Source organism: Bos indicus x Bos taurus, chromosome 9 (genome assembly GCF_003369695.1).
Source record: "Bos indicus x Bos taurus breed Angus x Brahman F1 hybrid chromosome 9, Bos_hybrid_MaternalHap_v2.0, whole genome shotgun sequence".
In the NCBI taxonomy this organism is placed as follows: domain Eukaryota; kingdom Metazoa; phylum Chordata; class Mammalia; order Artiodactyla; family Bovidae; genus Bos; species Bos indicus x Bos taurus.
The window spans coordinates 97242186-97259374 of NC_040084.1; the positions used below are offsets into that span (position 1 = coordinate 97242186).

The following is a 17189-nucleotide window of genomic DNA, read 5'->3' on the forward strand; positions in this document are numbered from 1 at the left end:
GTTTCAGATGTTGCTTTTGCTGGTGTGTGGACGGCTTCTGCATCCTGGGAGGAAGCGCTAGGGAAGGACAGACTCTTTAAAATTTCATCAGCCTGGGTTAACCTCTGCCCACAGAGAGGGGACAGCTCAGGAGGGAGATGGGAAAAAGACCAACCTTCACTCAATTCATTTCTCTCATTCTCATTGTCCAAGATAAGCGCTGGCAGTATCTTTGCAGATAATTCTCTGCCTTTAGACTCGCTAATAGATTTGTTGACAATCAAAAACAGATAAGAAGAGCTGACTCCATCTACCCACAGCCTTGGGAATCACCAAGGGCAGGCATAGCAGGTATTTTAAGAGCAACTTCGTGGCAAAGTTCAATTCTTGATTAAAAATTGATTCTGATACTATCTTTAGGGTTTTCTATGTATAGCGTCATGTCACCTGCAAAGAGAGATTTACTTCTTTTCCAATCTGGATTCCTTTTATTTCTTTTTCTTCTCTGACTGCCATACCTATGACTTCCAGAATTATGTGGAATGATAGTGGCGAAAGTGGGCGCCCTCGTCTTTGTTCCTCATCTTAGAGGAGATACTCTCAGTTATTCACCATTGAGAATAATGCCAGGAGCTCAAACCAGGGCTCTGACAATCCAGAGGGGTGGAATGGGGTGGGAGTTGGGACGGAGGTTCAAGAGGGAGGAGACATATGTATGCTGCTGCTGCTAAGTTGCTTCAGTCGTGTCTGACTCAGTGCGACCCCATAGATGGCAGCCCACCAGGCTCCCCCGTCCCTGGGATTCTCCAGCAAGAACACTGGAGTGGGCTGCCATTTCCTTCTCCAATGCATGAAAGTGAAAAGTGAAAGCGAAGTCGCTCAGTCGTGTCCGACTCTGTGCGACCCCATAGACGGCAGCCCACCAGGCTCCCCCGTCCCTGGGATTCTCCAGGCAAGAACATTGGAGTTCTATGGCTGATTCATGTTGATGTATGGCAGAAACCAACAGTATATTGTAAAGCAATTATCCTTCCATTAAAAATGAATAAATTAATAATATTTAGACTTCCTTGGTGGTCCACTGATTCAGACTCACCTCTCCCAATGCAGGGACCCAGGTTCCATCCCTGGTCAGGAAACTAGATCCCATGTGCCACAATTAAAAGATTCTGCTAGCCACAACTAAATAAATAAACACATTTATAATAATAATAATGCTTAAGTTGATTATATGTTGAGTTCAGTTCAGTCATGTATAAAAAAATTTTTAAACTGGTTCTGAGCACAGTTCATATTTAAAGTATGAACTGCACTGTCACTCAGATATTTTAATCATAGGGCCTGTTCCCTTCCTCCACTGTACCACCTCTGTGGCTAAACCACAACAAAACAAGAAAGCTCCCTCAGTCAGTCAGTTCAGTTGCTCAGTCATGTCTGACTCTTTGCGACCCCATGGACTGCAGCACGCCAGGCTTCCCTGTCCATCACACTCCCAGAGCTTGCTCAAACTCATGTCCATTGAGTCGGTGATGTCATCCAACCATCTAATCCTCTGTCGTCCCCTTCTCCTCCTGCCTTCAGTCTTTCCCAGCATGAGGGGCTTTTCCAATGAGTCGGCTCTTCACATCAGGTGGCCAAAGGATTGCAGTGTCAGTTTCAGCATGAGTGCTTCCAATGAATAATCAGGATTCATCTCCTTTATGATGGACTGGTTTGATCTCCTTGCAGTCCAAGGGACTCTCAAGAGTCTTCTCCAAAACCACAGTTGAGAAGCATCAATTGTTTGGTGCTCACCTTTCTTTATGGTCCAACCCTCACATCCATACATGACTACTGGAAAAACCGTAGCTTTGACTAAACAGATTTTTGTTGGCAAAGTAAATAAAATCTCTGCTTTTTAATATGCTGTCTAGGTTGGTTATAGCTTTTTTTCCAAGGAGCAAGCATCTTTTAATTTCATGGCTGCAATCACCATCTGCAGTGATTTTGGAGCCCAAAAAAATAAAGTCTGACACTGTTTCCATTGTTTCCCCATCTATTTGGCATGAAGTGATGGGACCAGATGCCATGATCTTAATTTTTTTAATGCTGAGTTTTAAGCCAGTTTTTCACTCTCCTCTTTCACTTTTGTCAAGAGGCTCTTAGTTCCTCTTGGCTTTCTGCCATAAGGGTGGTATCATCTGCATATGTGAGATTATTGATATTTCTTCCAGCAATCTTGATTTCAGCTTGTGCTTCTTCCAGCCCAGTGTTTCTCATGATGTACTCTGCACATAAGTTAAATAAACAGGGTGACAATATACAGCCTTGATGTACTCCTTTCCCTATTTGGAACCAGTCTGTTGTTCCATGCCCAGTTCTAACTGTTGTTTCCTGACTTGCATACAGGTTTCTCAAGAGGCAGGTCAGGTGGTCTGGTATTCCCATCTCTTTCAGAATTTTCCACAGTTTGCTGTGATCCATACAGTCAAAGGCTTTAGCATAGTCAATAAAGCAGATGTTTTTCTGGAACTCTCTTGGTTTTTCGATGATCCAACTGATGTTGGCAATTTGTTCTCTGATTCCTCTTCCTTTTCTACATCCAGCTTGATCATCTGGAAGTTCTTGGTTCACATACTATTGAAACCTCGCTTGGAGAATTTTGCGCTATTGTGAACCACTATAAAGCCCCTTGGACTGCAAGGAGATCCAACCAGTCCATTCTGAAGGAGATCAGCCCTGCGATTTCTTTGGAAGGAATGATGCTAAAGCTGAAACTCCAGTACTCTGGCCACCTCATGTGAAGAGTTGACTCATTGGAAAAGACTCTGATGCTGGGAGGGATTGGGGGCAGGAGGAGAAGGGGACGACAGAGGATGAGATGGCTGGATGGCATCACTGACTTGATGGACGTGAGTCTGAGTGAACTCCAGGAGTTGGTGAGAGACAGGGAGGCCTGGCGTGCTGCGATTCATGGGGTCGCAAAGAGTTGGACACGACTGAGCAACTGATCTATCTGATCTGATCTGATAAAGCAATTATCCTTCAATTAAAAATGAATAAATTTTTTTGCTATTGGGTGAGATAAGGGCAATTGTGCAACAGTTTGAACGTTCTTTGGCATTGCCTTTCTTAGGGATTGGAATGAAAATGGACCTTTTCCAGTCCTGTGGCCACTGCTGAGTTTTCCAAATTTGCTGGCATATTGAGTGCAGCACTTTCACAGCATCATCTTTTAGGATTTGAAATAGCTCAACTGGATTCCATCACCTTCACTAGCTTTGTTCGTAGTGATGCTTCCTAAGGCCCGCTTGACTTCACATTCCAGGATGTCTGGCTCTAGGTCAGTGATCACACCATCATGGTTATATGGGACATGAAGATCTTTTTTGTACAGTTCTTCTGTGTATTCCTGCCACCTCTTCTTAATATCGTCTGCTTCTGTTAGGTCCACACCATTTCTGTCCTTCATTGTACCCATCTTTGCATGAAATGTTCCCTTGGTGTCTCTAATTTTCTTGAAGAGATCTCTAGTCTTTCCCATTCTATTGTTTTCCTCTATTTCTTTGCATTGATCACTGAGGAAGGTTTCTTATGTCTCCTTGCTATTCTTTGGAACTCTGCGTTCAGATGCGTATATCTTTCCTTTTCTCCTTTAACCACCTCTATGGCTAAACCACAACAAAACAACAAAGCTCCCTGAAAACTATTAAAGTAGCTTGTCTTAGAAGTACTGCTATAAGTTCCCTCCCGCCTCAAGTTCTAAATTACTACTCTTTCAGAATTTCTGCAGCTCCTAAAACCTAGGATGAAAGGCATGCATGGGAAGGTCCACATGGCAGAGAGCTGTTGAGAACTGCAGGAACAGTGTGTGTGTGCATCCCAGGCACTGGGCTGGGCCTGAGCACAGATGCAAGAACATGATGCCACTGAAATGGGGGATTGGCAGGAAGAGCGGTACCATAGTCTTGAGTCCAATCTCAGTTCTGTTTTGGTTACTTATTAGGATGTTAGGTGAGCAACATGCTCTCATCTTTACTTTCTCTCTATAAGACGGAGAGTGGTAACCAACATGCTCTCATCTTTACTCTCTCTATAAAACGGAGAGTGGTAACAGTTTTGCCCTGCTCTGTTTCTTACGAGGATAAAGGGAATGACGAAGTGTGAGGTCTGTGTAACTGACTAGCCCACGAGGTGCCCTCAGCCAGGTGGGCTGCTATGATTCTCACATACACCCTACAGGTTGGCGGGTCACCTCAGCGTCTCTGACCGCTTCTGTAGGTTACCCTTCAGCCCCCAGACTAAGGAATAATCTCCTGCAGGAAGTTCAGTGTCAGGAAGTGTCCTTCCGACCGCAAAGGTCACAATGTGCCTCTTCTCCTGCGGCTCCTACGTAGAAATGACCATGAAACAGCCATTCGGTATGACCCAAGGTCAGAGGGAAGAGACCTCTGCCGACCAGTTACCTGGAACAACTTCCTGCCAAAGGGAGAAGCTGACCTCATCTGCAAACAGAATAACAAAGAAGGGGGATCTGCTAAGTGTTCGCTCTGAAGGTCAGGCGGCACCAGAGGGGGTGTTCCGGATGAACTGTGTTAGGCTGCCCATATAATTTCCTGCTGAAGGTAGAAATTACAAGGGGCCAAACAATCCTGCTGAGAGGAGCTCCATGACAGCAGGAAATACAAACAGGAAGCGCTGCAACAAGTTTAAATACTTATTTAACATAATGTATTGGGGATATTTGGGTTTAAGGTGTTGAAACCCACTTGCTTTTGTAGAATGAGAGACAGGTTTGCCATGCCTTATGGGAAATCTAATGACCAGGGATTATCTAGTAAAGTGATGAGCATATAATTTCAATGCAGTTGGGAGCTTGTCCTTTAAAAATGTCCTATTTTGAGTCCATCTGGAGGGAGCCGTAGTCCCATGGAAGTCTACAAGGAACTCACTCCTAGGGAACTTTGAGAGGTGATCTCACTCAGCTTGTGCTTTGCAGAAAGAGAATTTACAAGCCTGCTGCACATTGTATCTCTGTGTCTGCAGGGTCAAAACCTCGCTTCTCCCGTTTAGTTAGCCAACAAATGTTTACTGACATCAGACATACGCCCAACCAGTGAGGAAGACACAAGAAAATTATAAGATGAACAGTCAACTGCTAAGCACTCTACCTCTCTGCCCAGAACAGTCTATGTATAGAACTGTTCAATGAAAGAAACATCTGGTGCCATTAGCCAATAAATGCTTAAATCAAAAACAATACCCCCTGTATGTATCAGTTCAGTCGCTCAGTCGTGTCCAACTCTTTGCTCCCCCATGGACTGCAGCACGCCAGGTTTCCCTGTCTACCACCAACTCCCAGAGCCTGCTCAAACTCATGTCCATTAAGTCGGTGATGCCATCCAACCATCTCATCCTCTGTCGTTCCCTTCTCTTCCTGCCTTCAATCCATCCCAGTCCCTGTCCCTGTATGTATGTGTGTATATATATGTGAACTGAAAGTTGCTCAGTTGTGTCCAACTCTTTGCAACCCCATGGTCTATACAGTCATTGGCATTCTTCAGGCCAGGATACTGGAGTGGATAGCCTTTCCCTTCTCCAGGGGATCCTCCCAACCCAGGGATCGAATCCAGGTCTCCAGCATTGCAGACGGACTCTTTACCAGCTGAGCCACAAAGTAAGCCCAAGAATACTGGAGTGGGTAGCCTATCCCTTCTCCAGCGGATCTTCCCGACCCAGGAATCGAACTGGGGTCTCCTGCATTGCAGATGGATCCTTTACCAACTGAGCTATCAGAGAAGAAAAACGGAATATTACTCAGCCATTCAAAAGAATGAAATGTTGCCATCTGCAGCAACACGACAGACCTAGAGATCATCATACTGAGTGAAGTAAATCAGGTAGAGTTAGACAAATATTATATCACATCACTTATATCTGGAATCTAAAAAATGAATCATACAAATCAATTTATTTACAAAACAGAAACAAGACTCACGGGCATAGAAAACAAACTTATAGCTACCAAAAGGAAAGGGGAAGAGGGGGGATAAACTAGGAACATGAGATTCATAGATATACACTGCTCTCCATACAAAGACAAAGAGTAAGGATTTGCTGTATAGCCTGTGGAACTGTTTTCAATAAGTTCAATTTACAATAATCCGTAATGGAAAACAATCTGAAGTTGTACACTTGAAACTAACACAATATTGTAAATCAACTATGGGTTAATAATAGTAATAAAATGAATACTCGCTGGTTGAAGGGACTGTTTCTCCATCTTTCCCCCTGCTAGTTTCTGAGCTTCTTCAAGGAAGAAATAGTTGCCTATTTATGGCCACATCCGTAATATATAATGTCTGACACATGATACAAATCTCATTTTTGAGTGAATGAATAAATGGATGGATGATATAGGAATGAATGAGTGATGACTGAAAGGTAGAACCTAAGGTTAAAGGAAGAAGTAAAGCAAATCAGAGGAGGAACAAAAACAAACACAAGTAGAAAATCTTTGTAGAGAAAGCCTTTAAAAATAAAGGAAAACAGGTTAGAGAGACTGTTCCATCATAGCTTTCCCAAATATTGCACTTATTTTAAGATATTCAGGCACTCAGGGAAAACGGAGTCACCATCTTGGGCTCCAAAATCACTGTGGACGGTGACTGCAATCACTAAATTACAAGACGCTCACTCCTTGGAAGGAAAGTTATGATCAACCTAGACAGCATATTCAAAAGCAGAGACATGACTGTGGACAAAGGTCCGTCTAGTCAAGACTATGGTTTTTCAAATAGTCACGTATGGATGTGAGAGTTGGACTATAAAGAAAGCTGAGCGCCGAAGAACTGATGCTTTTGAACTGTGGTGTTGGAGAAGACTCTTGAGAGTCCCTTGGACTTCAAGGAGCTCCAACCAGTCCATCCTAAAGGAGATCAGTCCTGAATATTCATTGGAAGGACTGATGTTAAAGCTGAAACTCCAATACTTTGGCCACCTGATGCGAAGAGCGGACTCATTATAAAAGACCCTGATGCTGGGAAAGATTCAAGGCAGGAGGAGAAGGGGACGACAGAGAATGAGATGGTTGGATGGCATCACCGACTCGATGGACATGAGTTTGAGCAAGCTCTGGGAGATAGTGAAAGACAGGCAAGCCTTGCGTGCTACAGTCCGTGGAGTTGCAAAGAGTCTGATACAGTGTCTGAACAACAAGCTATTTACGCATAATAAATGCACATAAATACTGTGAAAAGAGCAAGTTCATGATTTAAGCTTTCTCTTTCCCACCAGCTTAGCAGTGATCCTCCTTGGTTCCTACATGAAGCCAAATGTCCAAGTTACAAAGCTTCACAAATGGATTCTGCCCTGGGACGAAGCTTCTTGAATTAGCGATGCACAAACTCTATGGGATGTAGACGGTTTTTAAGCCAGGCTTGACTACATTTAAACATTGAGGTGTCCAAAACCATTCAGAACTATGAATACACTGTATTCCCATGCCCATGAGACCTCTTTTTCAGAATACAGCAGATCGAACAAAATATAGTTAAGTCTGCCCAGTGCTCACTTGAGCACCCCACAATTGAAAGCAACAGCAATGGTTAGTATTATTAGAATGACGTTGTGGGTGTGTGGGGGCTTCCTTTCCCAAATTTCTCACTTCTTTTAAGTCTGATTTAAGTCTAGCCTTCACTTCTTGGAGTTTCAACTCAACAATAACTGGATTAGGAAGGATTCTGCATTTTACTTACAGGGACTCAGATGGTAAAGAATCTGCCTGCAATGCTGAAGACCCAGGTTCAATCTCTTGGCCAGGAAGATCCCCTGTAGAAGGGAATGACTACCCTATCCAGTATTTTTGCCTGGAGAAATCCATGGACAGAGGAACCTGGCAGGTTACAGTCTATAGTGTCGCAAAGAGTTGGACACAACCAAGTGATTAACACTTTCTCACTTTTTCTACCAGTCTTATTCTGAGTTAAACAAAATCCTGTCCCTGAGTCACTACCGGTTCTCTCCACACCAGTTCTCTCCACCTGGCCCATTTCCAGACTAAAGATGGACTTCTCCCTGCTTCGGACAAGAACCTTGACCCAGGACCCATCACCCACCACCATCCTTGTTACCTGGGACACCTTTGCCTCCTCCCCTAGAAACATCTGTCTCCTCTCCTTCAAACCTTCAACGTCAACATCCCCGTAACATTCTTCCCAGACTTACTGCATCCACTTCTCTTGCCCCGCCTCCTTTTCTCCAATTGTGTGCCCACCTACGCACGTTGTCACCAGTTTGACAACTTTTAAACTTGAGACCACAGACCACCACTTCTATTTTCTTCACAAATTTGGCAGCGTCCAGTTCAGAGCCATGCAATCCCAACGACAGTGAATGACTAGCCCCAACTTCACCAGTTATCTCCTCAGCATCGCCTCCATCCCGCCTCTCAGGGGACCCCGAATTTGCTCTGCATCCACAGCTCCATTGACCTTCCCCAGGTCAAGAGTGTTTGCTCCATGGACCCACTCCACTGATCCTTCGTTGACCCTACCCAGGTCAAGAGTGTTAATCAAGTTTTCAAGTTCTACTCAGTCCAATTACAGGACAGTGATTCCTTCTCTTTTTTTGGCTGAAGTGACAAACAATTCTTGCTACTTTTCCTTTGAACCCCATCCTACAAGGCTTTTTGCTGTGCAACTCCTAGATTTGGAAGCTCAGGAGTGCCTGCATCACACTTGACTCGCACACTGTCCATCTATCCTGCAGGGTCACGTGGTCCATCTGATGTGGTCAATCTATGTCCGAGCTCCGTGAGGACATCTTCAGGCTGGCAAACAGTAACAGAGCCTGACTGCTTCCCACACTCTTTGCAAACCTACACTCCAACTATTTATATAGATTAGCCTGGGCTTTTCAAAACGATCATCTAATTTTTAACGACACTTTTGTGTGCTTTATGTCTTGAAACCTGCCCTCTTTATTGAATTCCTCTAGTTTTGTGCCATGCTATATTTCAGATAACTTTTGTATCTGTAATACTTAAGACCTCTTGCCCTATAAGTTTTATAAGTCATAGAAAAGAGCATGTTGAGATAAGGATCTTGGCAAGCAGAACCTCATTAAACCACCCCTTCTTCCAGCTTCCCCCGGGGAGGCGGGGGAGGGGAGGGGGAGTACTGGGGGTTTCCAAGTGATGCTTTAGGCTTTCTAGCCGGAAGGCATTGTGAGGGCTAAGCCACCTTCACTCATCTTTATCCAAAACTACAGATAATTTTAAGACTCAAGGGTGATATTACTGTTGATCCTTTCTATAAATCCTAATTTGGTAATTCAGGACACCCCTTAAAAGAATAGTGTCGGTTATCAAATATCTCAGATGCACTGAATGAAGACTGTCAACTTGACTCCTACCTGTTAATAAGCCGATCTGGACTATGTCTGTTCCACAGATGGGTCACTTGATTTTAATTATATTTAACTTTGCCTGTTACTAGGTAGATGATACTTTTTTCTCTCTGTTTTATATTTTTCTTGAAAATCAACTCTTTTTCCCTCCATAGAGGACATTAAGAAGATTTAGCAGTTCTAACTTAGGGCTTGACTTGCCCCTGATGTCCCTGCCCTGCTTACCCCACACACAATCACACACATCACACACACACCACAGACACTTTCTCCCTTAACTCACGATAGATACTTTTTTTTTCCAACTGAGAATGCTTAACTAACAGTCACAGATGAGTTCATTCTTTTCCAGCTTTGAAAAAGAGGACTCTCACCTTAAGGGGAGGGGACAGCCTCTAATCCCTATGAGAAGGATACCAAAAAAACTGGGAACCCTGCTGGTAGTTACCTGATTGTTACTTTTACTTGTTGAACTTAGATGGTGTGCTACGTAAGTTCAGACTAGAACAAAGACCACTCTTTTAAACATTTAGACTCTTAAGCAAACCTGGGCAGAAAATAACACATCTGTCAGTGGATTCGCAAACACCCTCTAAAACTTTTCTCCAGGATCTCATCTCCTCTACTAAAGAAGTAAGTGCTACCCACCCACCCCCAACTTCTTTAGTTAGATCACGGATTTAACATCACGTCTTGAGAACAGTTTAGGTTTTCCAGAAAGACCAGAAACGGAAGACTTACATAAACATCAAATCACTGTTTTTCTAATTCCCAGATATGATGAAAAAAATTTCATAGGCTGAAAATTAAGTAAATAAAGACGTAAGTATAAAAGCCTGTTTCCTTGACAACTCCCCTCCCCCAGCCCGCCGGTAATAGGGAAAAACCAAAACGGGGGTGAGGAGGGGTAGCCACGAAGCCAGGCTGCCTCTGAGCAGCCCCGGGCGAGAACCCGCGCGCGGAGAGCCACCGACGCGGAGCAAACACAAATAAAGCGATGGGTAGAGGGGATGCATTTGGTGTAGTCTTTTTGTGGTTGCCATAGAAACGCCAGAGACGGAAGAACATGTTGCCTGACACAAAAAGAGACCGATCGGTAACAGGAACCTTCGCACCGGCTTCATCTATTGCAGAGAAAATTCTTTCACCCGAGGCGGGGAGGTGGAGGGGGGTGGGGGAGGGTGGCTGGACAAGGGTGGGGAAATGAACCCCAGCGCAGCAGCTCGGCATCCCAAGGCGCACAGACACGCTCCCCCCGGCTGAGCACAAAGAGATGGTCCTTGTGCGGCGGCAAAGCCCCTCCACGTTCCCGCGGTCGCCTCACTTCCTTCTCCGCCTTCCTCGCCTCCTCTCGCTTACCTACCCCTTCCAGAGGTTTTAGGGAAATCCAGCCAAGGAGAGAAATAACGAGGGAGAGACAGAGGGGCGCACACATCCGCCACGCCCAGAGGTGAAGCCGCCTGCAAACAGCACGAACCGCAGATCCCTCCTTTCTGGCAGCCCTGGACACATGGACTTAGAGATCGGACACTGAAAGGGAGCAGGCTGGGGTGCAGAAATTGCCACTAGTTTACAGGCGCTGTAAGACAGCCAACACTGGAAAGAAAAAAGCGAGACTCCACCCATGGGGTGGACCCTTCGGGAAAGAAAAAAAAAAAAAAGTGGTCCTCAGCTGACGTCTCTCCCCACCCCATGTCACTTCCTTTTAAAGCTACAATTTAGCAGTTACAAGGAGGGAGAGACGAGCTGCTGTAAAATGAGTCCCTCCCCCTCCCCTTGCAATTAATGTAAGGAAGTGCTTCGGTAGGCTTCACGTTTTCGATCTCTGGCCGGAGAACCTGCCAGAATCGGAAACAAAGCCCGCTAGGTGGCCTTTTTCTTTCTCGCCCGCGCCTCACAAATCCTGTTGCATCCTTGTGCCGACATGGCTCCTCCAACCTCAGCTCGGACCGAGCCGGCCCCGGCTGGGCTGAGACCTGGAAACTGCCTCCTCTTGTGTTTGGTAAAAGACCCGCACTCTGTAATGCCCCCCTCACCTCTCACTGGTACGCGGTGCGGGAAGGACATTGCATTCCACTCGGAGGAGCCCCAAAGCACCTTCGACCAAATTATACTGAAAACTCCAGCGATCTGAGGTGTTAAGAACTGGGGAAAAGAGGCTTGGAGGTCGATGAATTTTCTCCCCGCAAAGCAGCCGCCAGGGTCGATTGCCTGCGCGCGCGCGCACCCCGGAACGCATGCACGTGGCATTGGCGCCCAGAGTTAGGGTCTGGGCAGACCTTAACAGCAGAATAGTGCCCTCGTAACTTTGAAAGAGGGCGGGGCTGTTGGATCCTCGGAAATGCCAGGTCCCCAACATGCCTTCAACACTCTTTCAGCCTCCAAAGAGTTAAGGTGTGTGCCCTTCAAATGCTCTCTATTAGAACCATCGGCACAAATAATATTGGGTATTAAAGTACGATTCCTGTGTTCACCCCCGTTCTTTAGATGTTTACAATCCACAGGGGAAAAAAAAATAAAATGTTCACAAATAACTAGACCATATTGCAGAATTACTAAGAGCTACCAAAGTGCTAAAAACAGCGTGCCATGATAAAACAGAAAGGGAAAGAGCTCTTTTTGGTTATGCTGAGGGAAAAAAAAAGCATTCATAATTCAGCAAACCGTGGTTTGGACTGGGTCCTACAGGGTGTGCTGTGTTTTGATGGTCTGTGATTGAAAGAGGGAAAGAAATGAGTGGGGATGAACAGGAAGATTGAGAGGGATGAAGGCCATTGGAGGCATAAACAAGGACCAGAACAGGAAACCCATTTGTGTCAATGGTTTATTTTAATATTTATGTGTAAATAAATTTGACCATGTAGACATGTTTATAAAAGATGTTTGCAAGAAGTTCTTGCAGCCAATGCAATTTAAAGAGTTCTCATGACTTCTCAGATTATGTTTTAAAATCCATTTGTTTCCAGTTTTTCAAAGCCCTTCTCAAGTAGAATTAGACTGATGGTTTTCCATATTCAAATTCTGAATGGGGATATATTTCAAAATCTGTGCTATATTAAGTGGCTCAGCTCGTAAAGAACCCGCCTGCTAATGTAGGAGAGGCAAGAGACGTGGGTTTGATCCCTGGGTGGGGAAGATCCCCTGCAGAAGGAAATGGCAGCCCACTCCAGTATTCTTGCCTGGAGAATCCATGGACAGAGGAGACTGGTGAGGTACAGTCCATGGGGTCGCAAAAAATCAGACACAACTGAGTGTGCTTGAATGTGTGCACACAAACACACACACACACAACTACCAGTGCAGCCAGTGATTTCAACAGAAACCATTTGAAATTAAAGTTTTTGACGGTTGCAAGTCTTATTCTGATCATAATACTTTTATATCTTTATTCCATTAAGATTATCATTATTATGATGATTATTTTTGCTACTTTCACACTGCCTATTTAGGTGATGTCACTCACAATAGACTCAGTAGATATAGCTGGAATATATGGGAGAAAAAAGACTACGTCTAAAAATTTAAAGTGGAAATACAACCTTCTAGAATTAAATCCTATAAGCTTTACTCAGGGTCCCTTTTAGAGACTGTCCTCATTTTAGACATCCTGATTTAGCTATTTCTATCTGAACAAAGAATTGTGAAAATTTCCAGATCACAATCTAACAATTCAGTTCAACAAATACTTTTTCAGTATCTGTGCTAGTTGCTGAAAATACAAAAACACAGACAAGACATGGGCATTGCCCCAAGGGGCTCAGTCTTAGGAAAGAAAGGACTGTAAACAGTTAAGATACAATGTAACAAGGACTTCCCTCCTGGCTTAGACTGTAAAGCGTCTGCCTACAACGCGGGAGACCTGGGTTCGATCCCTGATCCCTGTGTCTGGAAGATCCGCTGGAGAATTCCATGGACAGAGGAGCCTGGCAGGTTATAGAGTCAGAGCAACTAGAACAACAAGCAAATACATTCTCCTAGGTGTGTAGTGAGTTGAATAGCATTCCCGCTCCTCCCTAAATTTACATCCACACAAGATCTCAGAATGTGACCTTATTGGGTAATGTAATTAGCTAAGCTGTGTTGTGCTGGACGAGGATGAGACCTTAATCCAATGACTGGTGTCCTAGGAAACACACACTGTGCAAAAAGGTCACTGAACTGCTAATGATTTTTTTTTCAGAACTGTGAGATTGAGGGTCGTTTTTATTTGCTTTTTGTATTTTATTGCATTTTGAAATTTTTCTACAATGAGTATTTACAACTTTTATATTAAAAATGATTATGATTAAAAAACAGAAGACTCAAGGTTTCTAAAGTCTTAGTGTTCTAGAACAATTTAGGACAGAAGCAAAGGATAATCGATGATGATTATAACATGTTTAATCCCCAAAAAGAAGTATCTTCAGAACCCTTTGTTAAAGGTTGAATATCACGTGTTTTAGAAAAGTTTCTTTTAACCTAAATTCTGGTACTTAGAATGATAAATATCATGTATATAAAGTGTTAACTTACCTACCATGCTAGGTGGTTATCAATGACATTATTTCAAATAGCCTTTTCTCTTAACACACTGACAACATTTTTCTTTCTTTTCATTTGGCTTATGCTATAAACATGAACACAGTAGCTATATCCATATAAATCTGTATACACAGTTTAAAAATTTCCACAGTTATAAAATACAAACGTATTACAGACTTGTGATTGTAATGACCTTATTGTATGCTGTGTTAGGAATTGCTACTGTTTTGACGCAACAAAGAAAAGATGTAAATAATAAATTCAATTTGAAATTGGGGTCTTTAATCTTACATTTATAGTTGCATATTTTAAGCATTTCTAATTGAGTCTTACAAATATGTCACATAGATCACAACCAACCAGCAATCTCTTACGGTTATGTTGCTATTATTACAATCATTTTAAGTACATTCAAATAACTCTAACTTTGCCTATCACTGGTGGTGTTAATGGTAAATAAAGAACCTGCCTACTGATGCAGGAGACATAAGAGGCATGGGTTCAATCGCTGGGTCGGGAAGATCCCCTGGAGGAGGGGATGGCAACCCACTCCAGTATTCTTGCCTGGAGAATCCTCTTGGACAGAGAGAGGAGCCTGGCGGGCTACAGTCCTCAGGGTCGCAAAGAGTTGGACACGACTGAATGACTGAGCACACATGCATGAGGAAAGCACGGAGAATTAGGCAAGATTCCTTCCTGATCAATAATGATTACAACCTAAGTGAAGTGAATTTGCTCAGTCGTGTCTGACCCTTTGCGACCCCGTGGACTGTAGCCCACCAGGCTCCTCCGTCCATGGGATTCTCCAGGCAAGAATACTGAAGTGGGTTGCCATTTCCTTCTCTAGGGTCTCCCCCATTGCAGGCAGACGCTTTAACCTCTGAGCCACCAGGGAAGCCTGATTACAACCTAAGGCATTCCTCAAATACTGAGGTCCATTGACCAGCTCTCATTGTATCTTAACTCAGAATTTTTCTTGAAATCTCTTACAAATTGATCTCAGCTCCTTTCTGTTTGGATCGCTCAGAGTCTGTTCAGCCTGGCAGAGATGATCCTGGGAAGTCATTCATTCCCTCCTCCTGTATCCAGGCACTGAACTACTGGAAATCAAATGATGTGGGAGCAAATCTACCACAACAGTAGGAGCTGAATTCAAATCAGTTAATGCTCAACTCACGGGCAGCAAATGGAAAAAGATCCCAGCTTCACAATCTGATTTTAAAGGAAGGAAGTGTTAGTCACTCAGTTAGTGGAGTCTGCAATCCCGTGGACTGTAGCTCGCCAGGCTCCTCTGCCCATGGGATTCCCCAGGCTAGACCACTGGAGTAGGTTGCCATTTCCTTCTCAGGGGATCTTCCTGAAAAGAGATTGAACCCAGTTTTTCTGCATTTCAGGCAGATGTTTTACTGTCTAAGCCACCAGGGAAGCCCAGTTTTAAAGGATGTCATACAAAGAATACTAAGACTTAGCCCTCCCATTCTTTGCAGCCGAGTAGAAAGAAAGCACAGCACTTCAAGCGGTGTTCCACTCTGGGTGATTTTCAGCCCTTGTACTGTATATGTTGTGTGGTTTTTTTTAATTCATTAATTTTTTGTCTGCTTCCTGATAGTCATTGCATCACGCAGGATCTTTCATTGTGGCCTGTGAACTCTACAGTTCCCACGCTCGGGCTTAGCTGCTCTGAGGAATGTGGGCTCTTAGTTTCCTGGCCAGAAATCGAGCCCACGTGTGCTGCCTGGCCCAGCGGATTCTTAAATCACTGAACCACCAGGGAGGTCACCATATTGTGTGATTTTTTTTTAAATTTTGATAAGTATGGGTTACCTTTATAAACAGAGAACTGAAGCATTTTTTTAAAATAAATATTGTTCTCACCTGATGACATAATGCTTTTCTTTTTTTAATATTTATTTTTATTTATTTATTTGGGTTGGATTTTTTAGCTGTAGCATTTGAACTCAGTTGCCGCATGTGGGATCTAGTTCCCCAGCCAGGGATTGAACCTGGGCCCCTGCATTGGAAGTGCAGAGTCTTAGCCACTGGACTACCAGGAAAGTCCCTCGATAACGCTTTTCTTTATTTGGCAAGTTATAGCCTAGTGGCACCTTGGTGTGTGTTAGTCGCTGAGTCGTGTCTGACTCCTTATGACCCCATGGACTATAGGCCACCAGGCTCCTCTGTCCATGGGATTCTCCAGGCAGAATATTGCAGTGGGTTGCCATACCCTTCTCTAGGGGATATGGCAGGCAGATTCTTTACCCTCTGAGCCACCAGGGAAGCCCAGGGGCACCTTGGAGGGTGATCTAATTCAAGTATGGCCTGATCCTGGACCATGAGGGTGGGAGCTTTTTAGAAATGCAGAGTCCAGGGCCCCGCCCCAGACCCAGTAAATTAGAAACTGCGTTTTCACAGCATCCCCAGGAAACGCACATGCACATGAGAGCTTGAGAAGTACTCGTCTGAGTCCCAATCTCTCATTTTACAGAAGACACTTCAGGTCCAGGAAGGCTGAGTCTGCTTGCCCTGGGTTCACCAGCAAACAGGAAACAGAACTGAAACAAAGCCGCAGTTTTTAGTGATTCCCCACCTCGGGATTCTTTCTGCCGTATTTCTCCGGCTTTCAGAAGAAAAGCAGGTCTGAAAGAAAACCTATTGGCATCAAAATGTTAAAAAGAGAATTTCTACTTGAACTCATGTTCATTATTCTAAGTGTAGTTATTAAACGTCCATCTATACTCCATACATTTGAGTTTGTGCTTAGTTTTACCCAAAGAAAATTAATCTTGGAATTTGGCAACTATCAGAGGAAAGTTGGCAAAAGAGCAAGTGACATCTTTTCTCCATGATCACTCATTTCATCTTGGTTTCAGGCCAAAGCCAAGTCTAGTTGAATAAAACCTAGCTCCACGACTGATTTGTAAGAGGCGACAGAAAGGAAAATGGGCTCCACAGGCCCCCTTGTTTCTGCTTCGCCACTTTCCAGTCTGCTTGTTCCTCATCCAGCTACCTTTGCCAAAGGGAGCTTTGCAAATAAAAATAAGAGAATGTGGCTCTCCCCTCTCCCATCTCTGTCCTTGGGCGCATGAGCATCCCCTGTATAAGTTTTCCTTTGAGTTACTTACAATAGACTCGTAATTCTTCATTTAACTTTTTGGAGCCTCAGCTTCCTCCTACGTCCAATTCATGGAGTGACTGTGATGTTTACATGAGACAGTGTATGTGGAGTACCTAAAATATCGTAGAACCTCCAAAACCACTGTCATGCTTTTCTCTGTCCTACCCGATTCACTGGATTTCCCAGG

General features: G+C 44.0%; 1 protein-coding gene and 1 non-coding gene across 5 annotated transcripts in view; both read right to left on the reverse strand.

Annotated features, from left to right (window-relative positions):
* The window catches only part of AGPAT4 (1-acylglycerol-3-phosphate O-acyltransferase 4), a 1412466-nt gene that overhangs the window by 124965 nt on the left and 1270312 nt on the right, over positions 1-17189 (reverse strand). The window contains exon 1 of one of the 4 annotated variants that reach the window (XM_027551997.1): positions 10726-10976. The exons of 2 other annotated variants lie outside the window; for them this stretch is intronic. In XM_027551997.1, the coding sequence (XP_027407798.1) occupies positions 10726-10801 (76 nt within the window). In that variant the 5' untranslated portion in view covers positions 10802-10976. Of the gene's footprint in view, positions 1-10725; positions 10977-17189 lie in introns of those variants that run through there. One more of the 4 variants, XM_027551998.1, reaches the window with a different exon arrangement.
* On the reverse strand, positions 15870-15941 carry TRNAG-UCC. The gene has a single exon. It is a non-coding gene; the product is annotated as a tRNA-Gly (tRNA).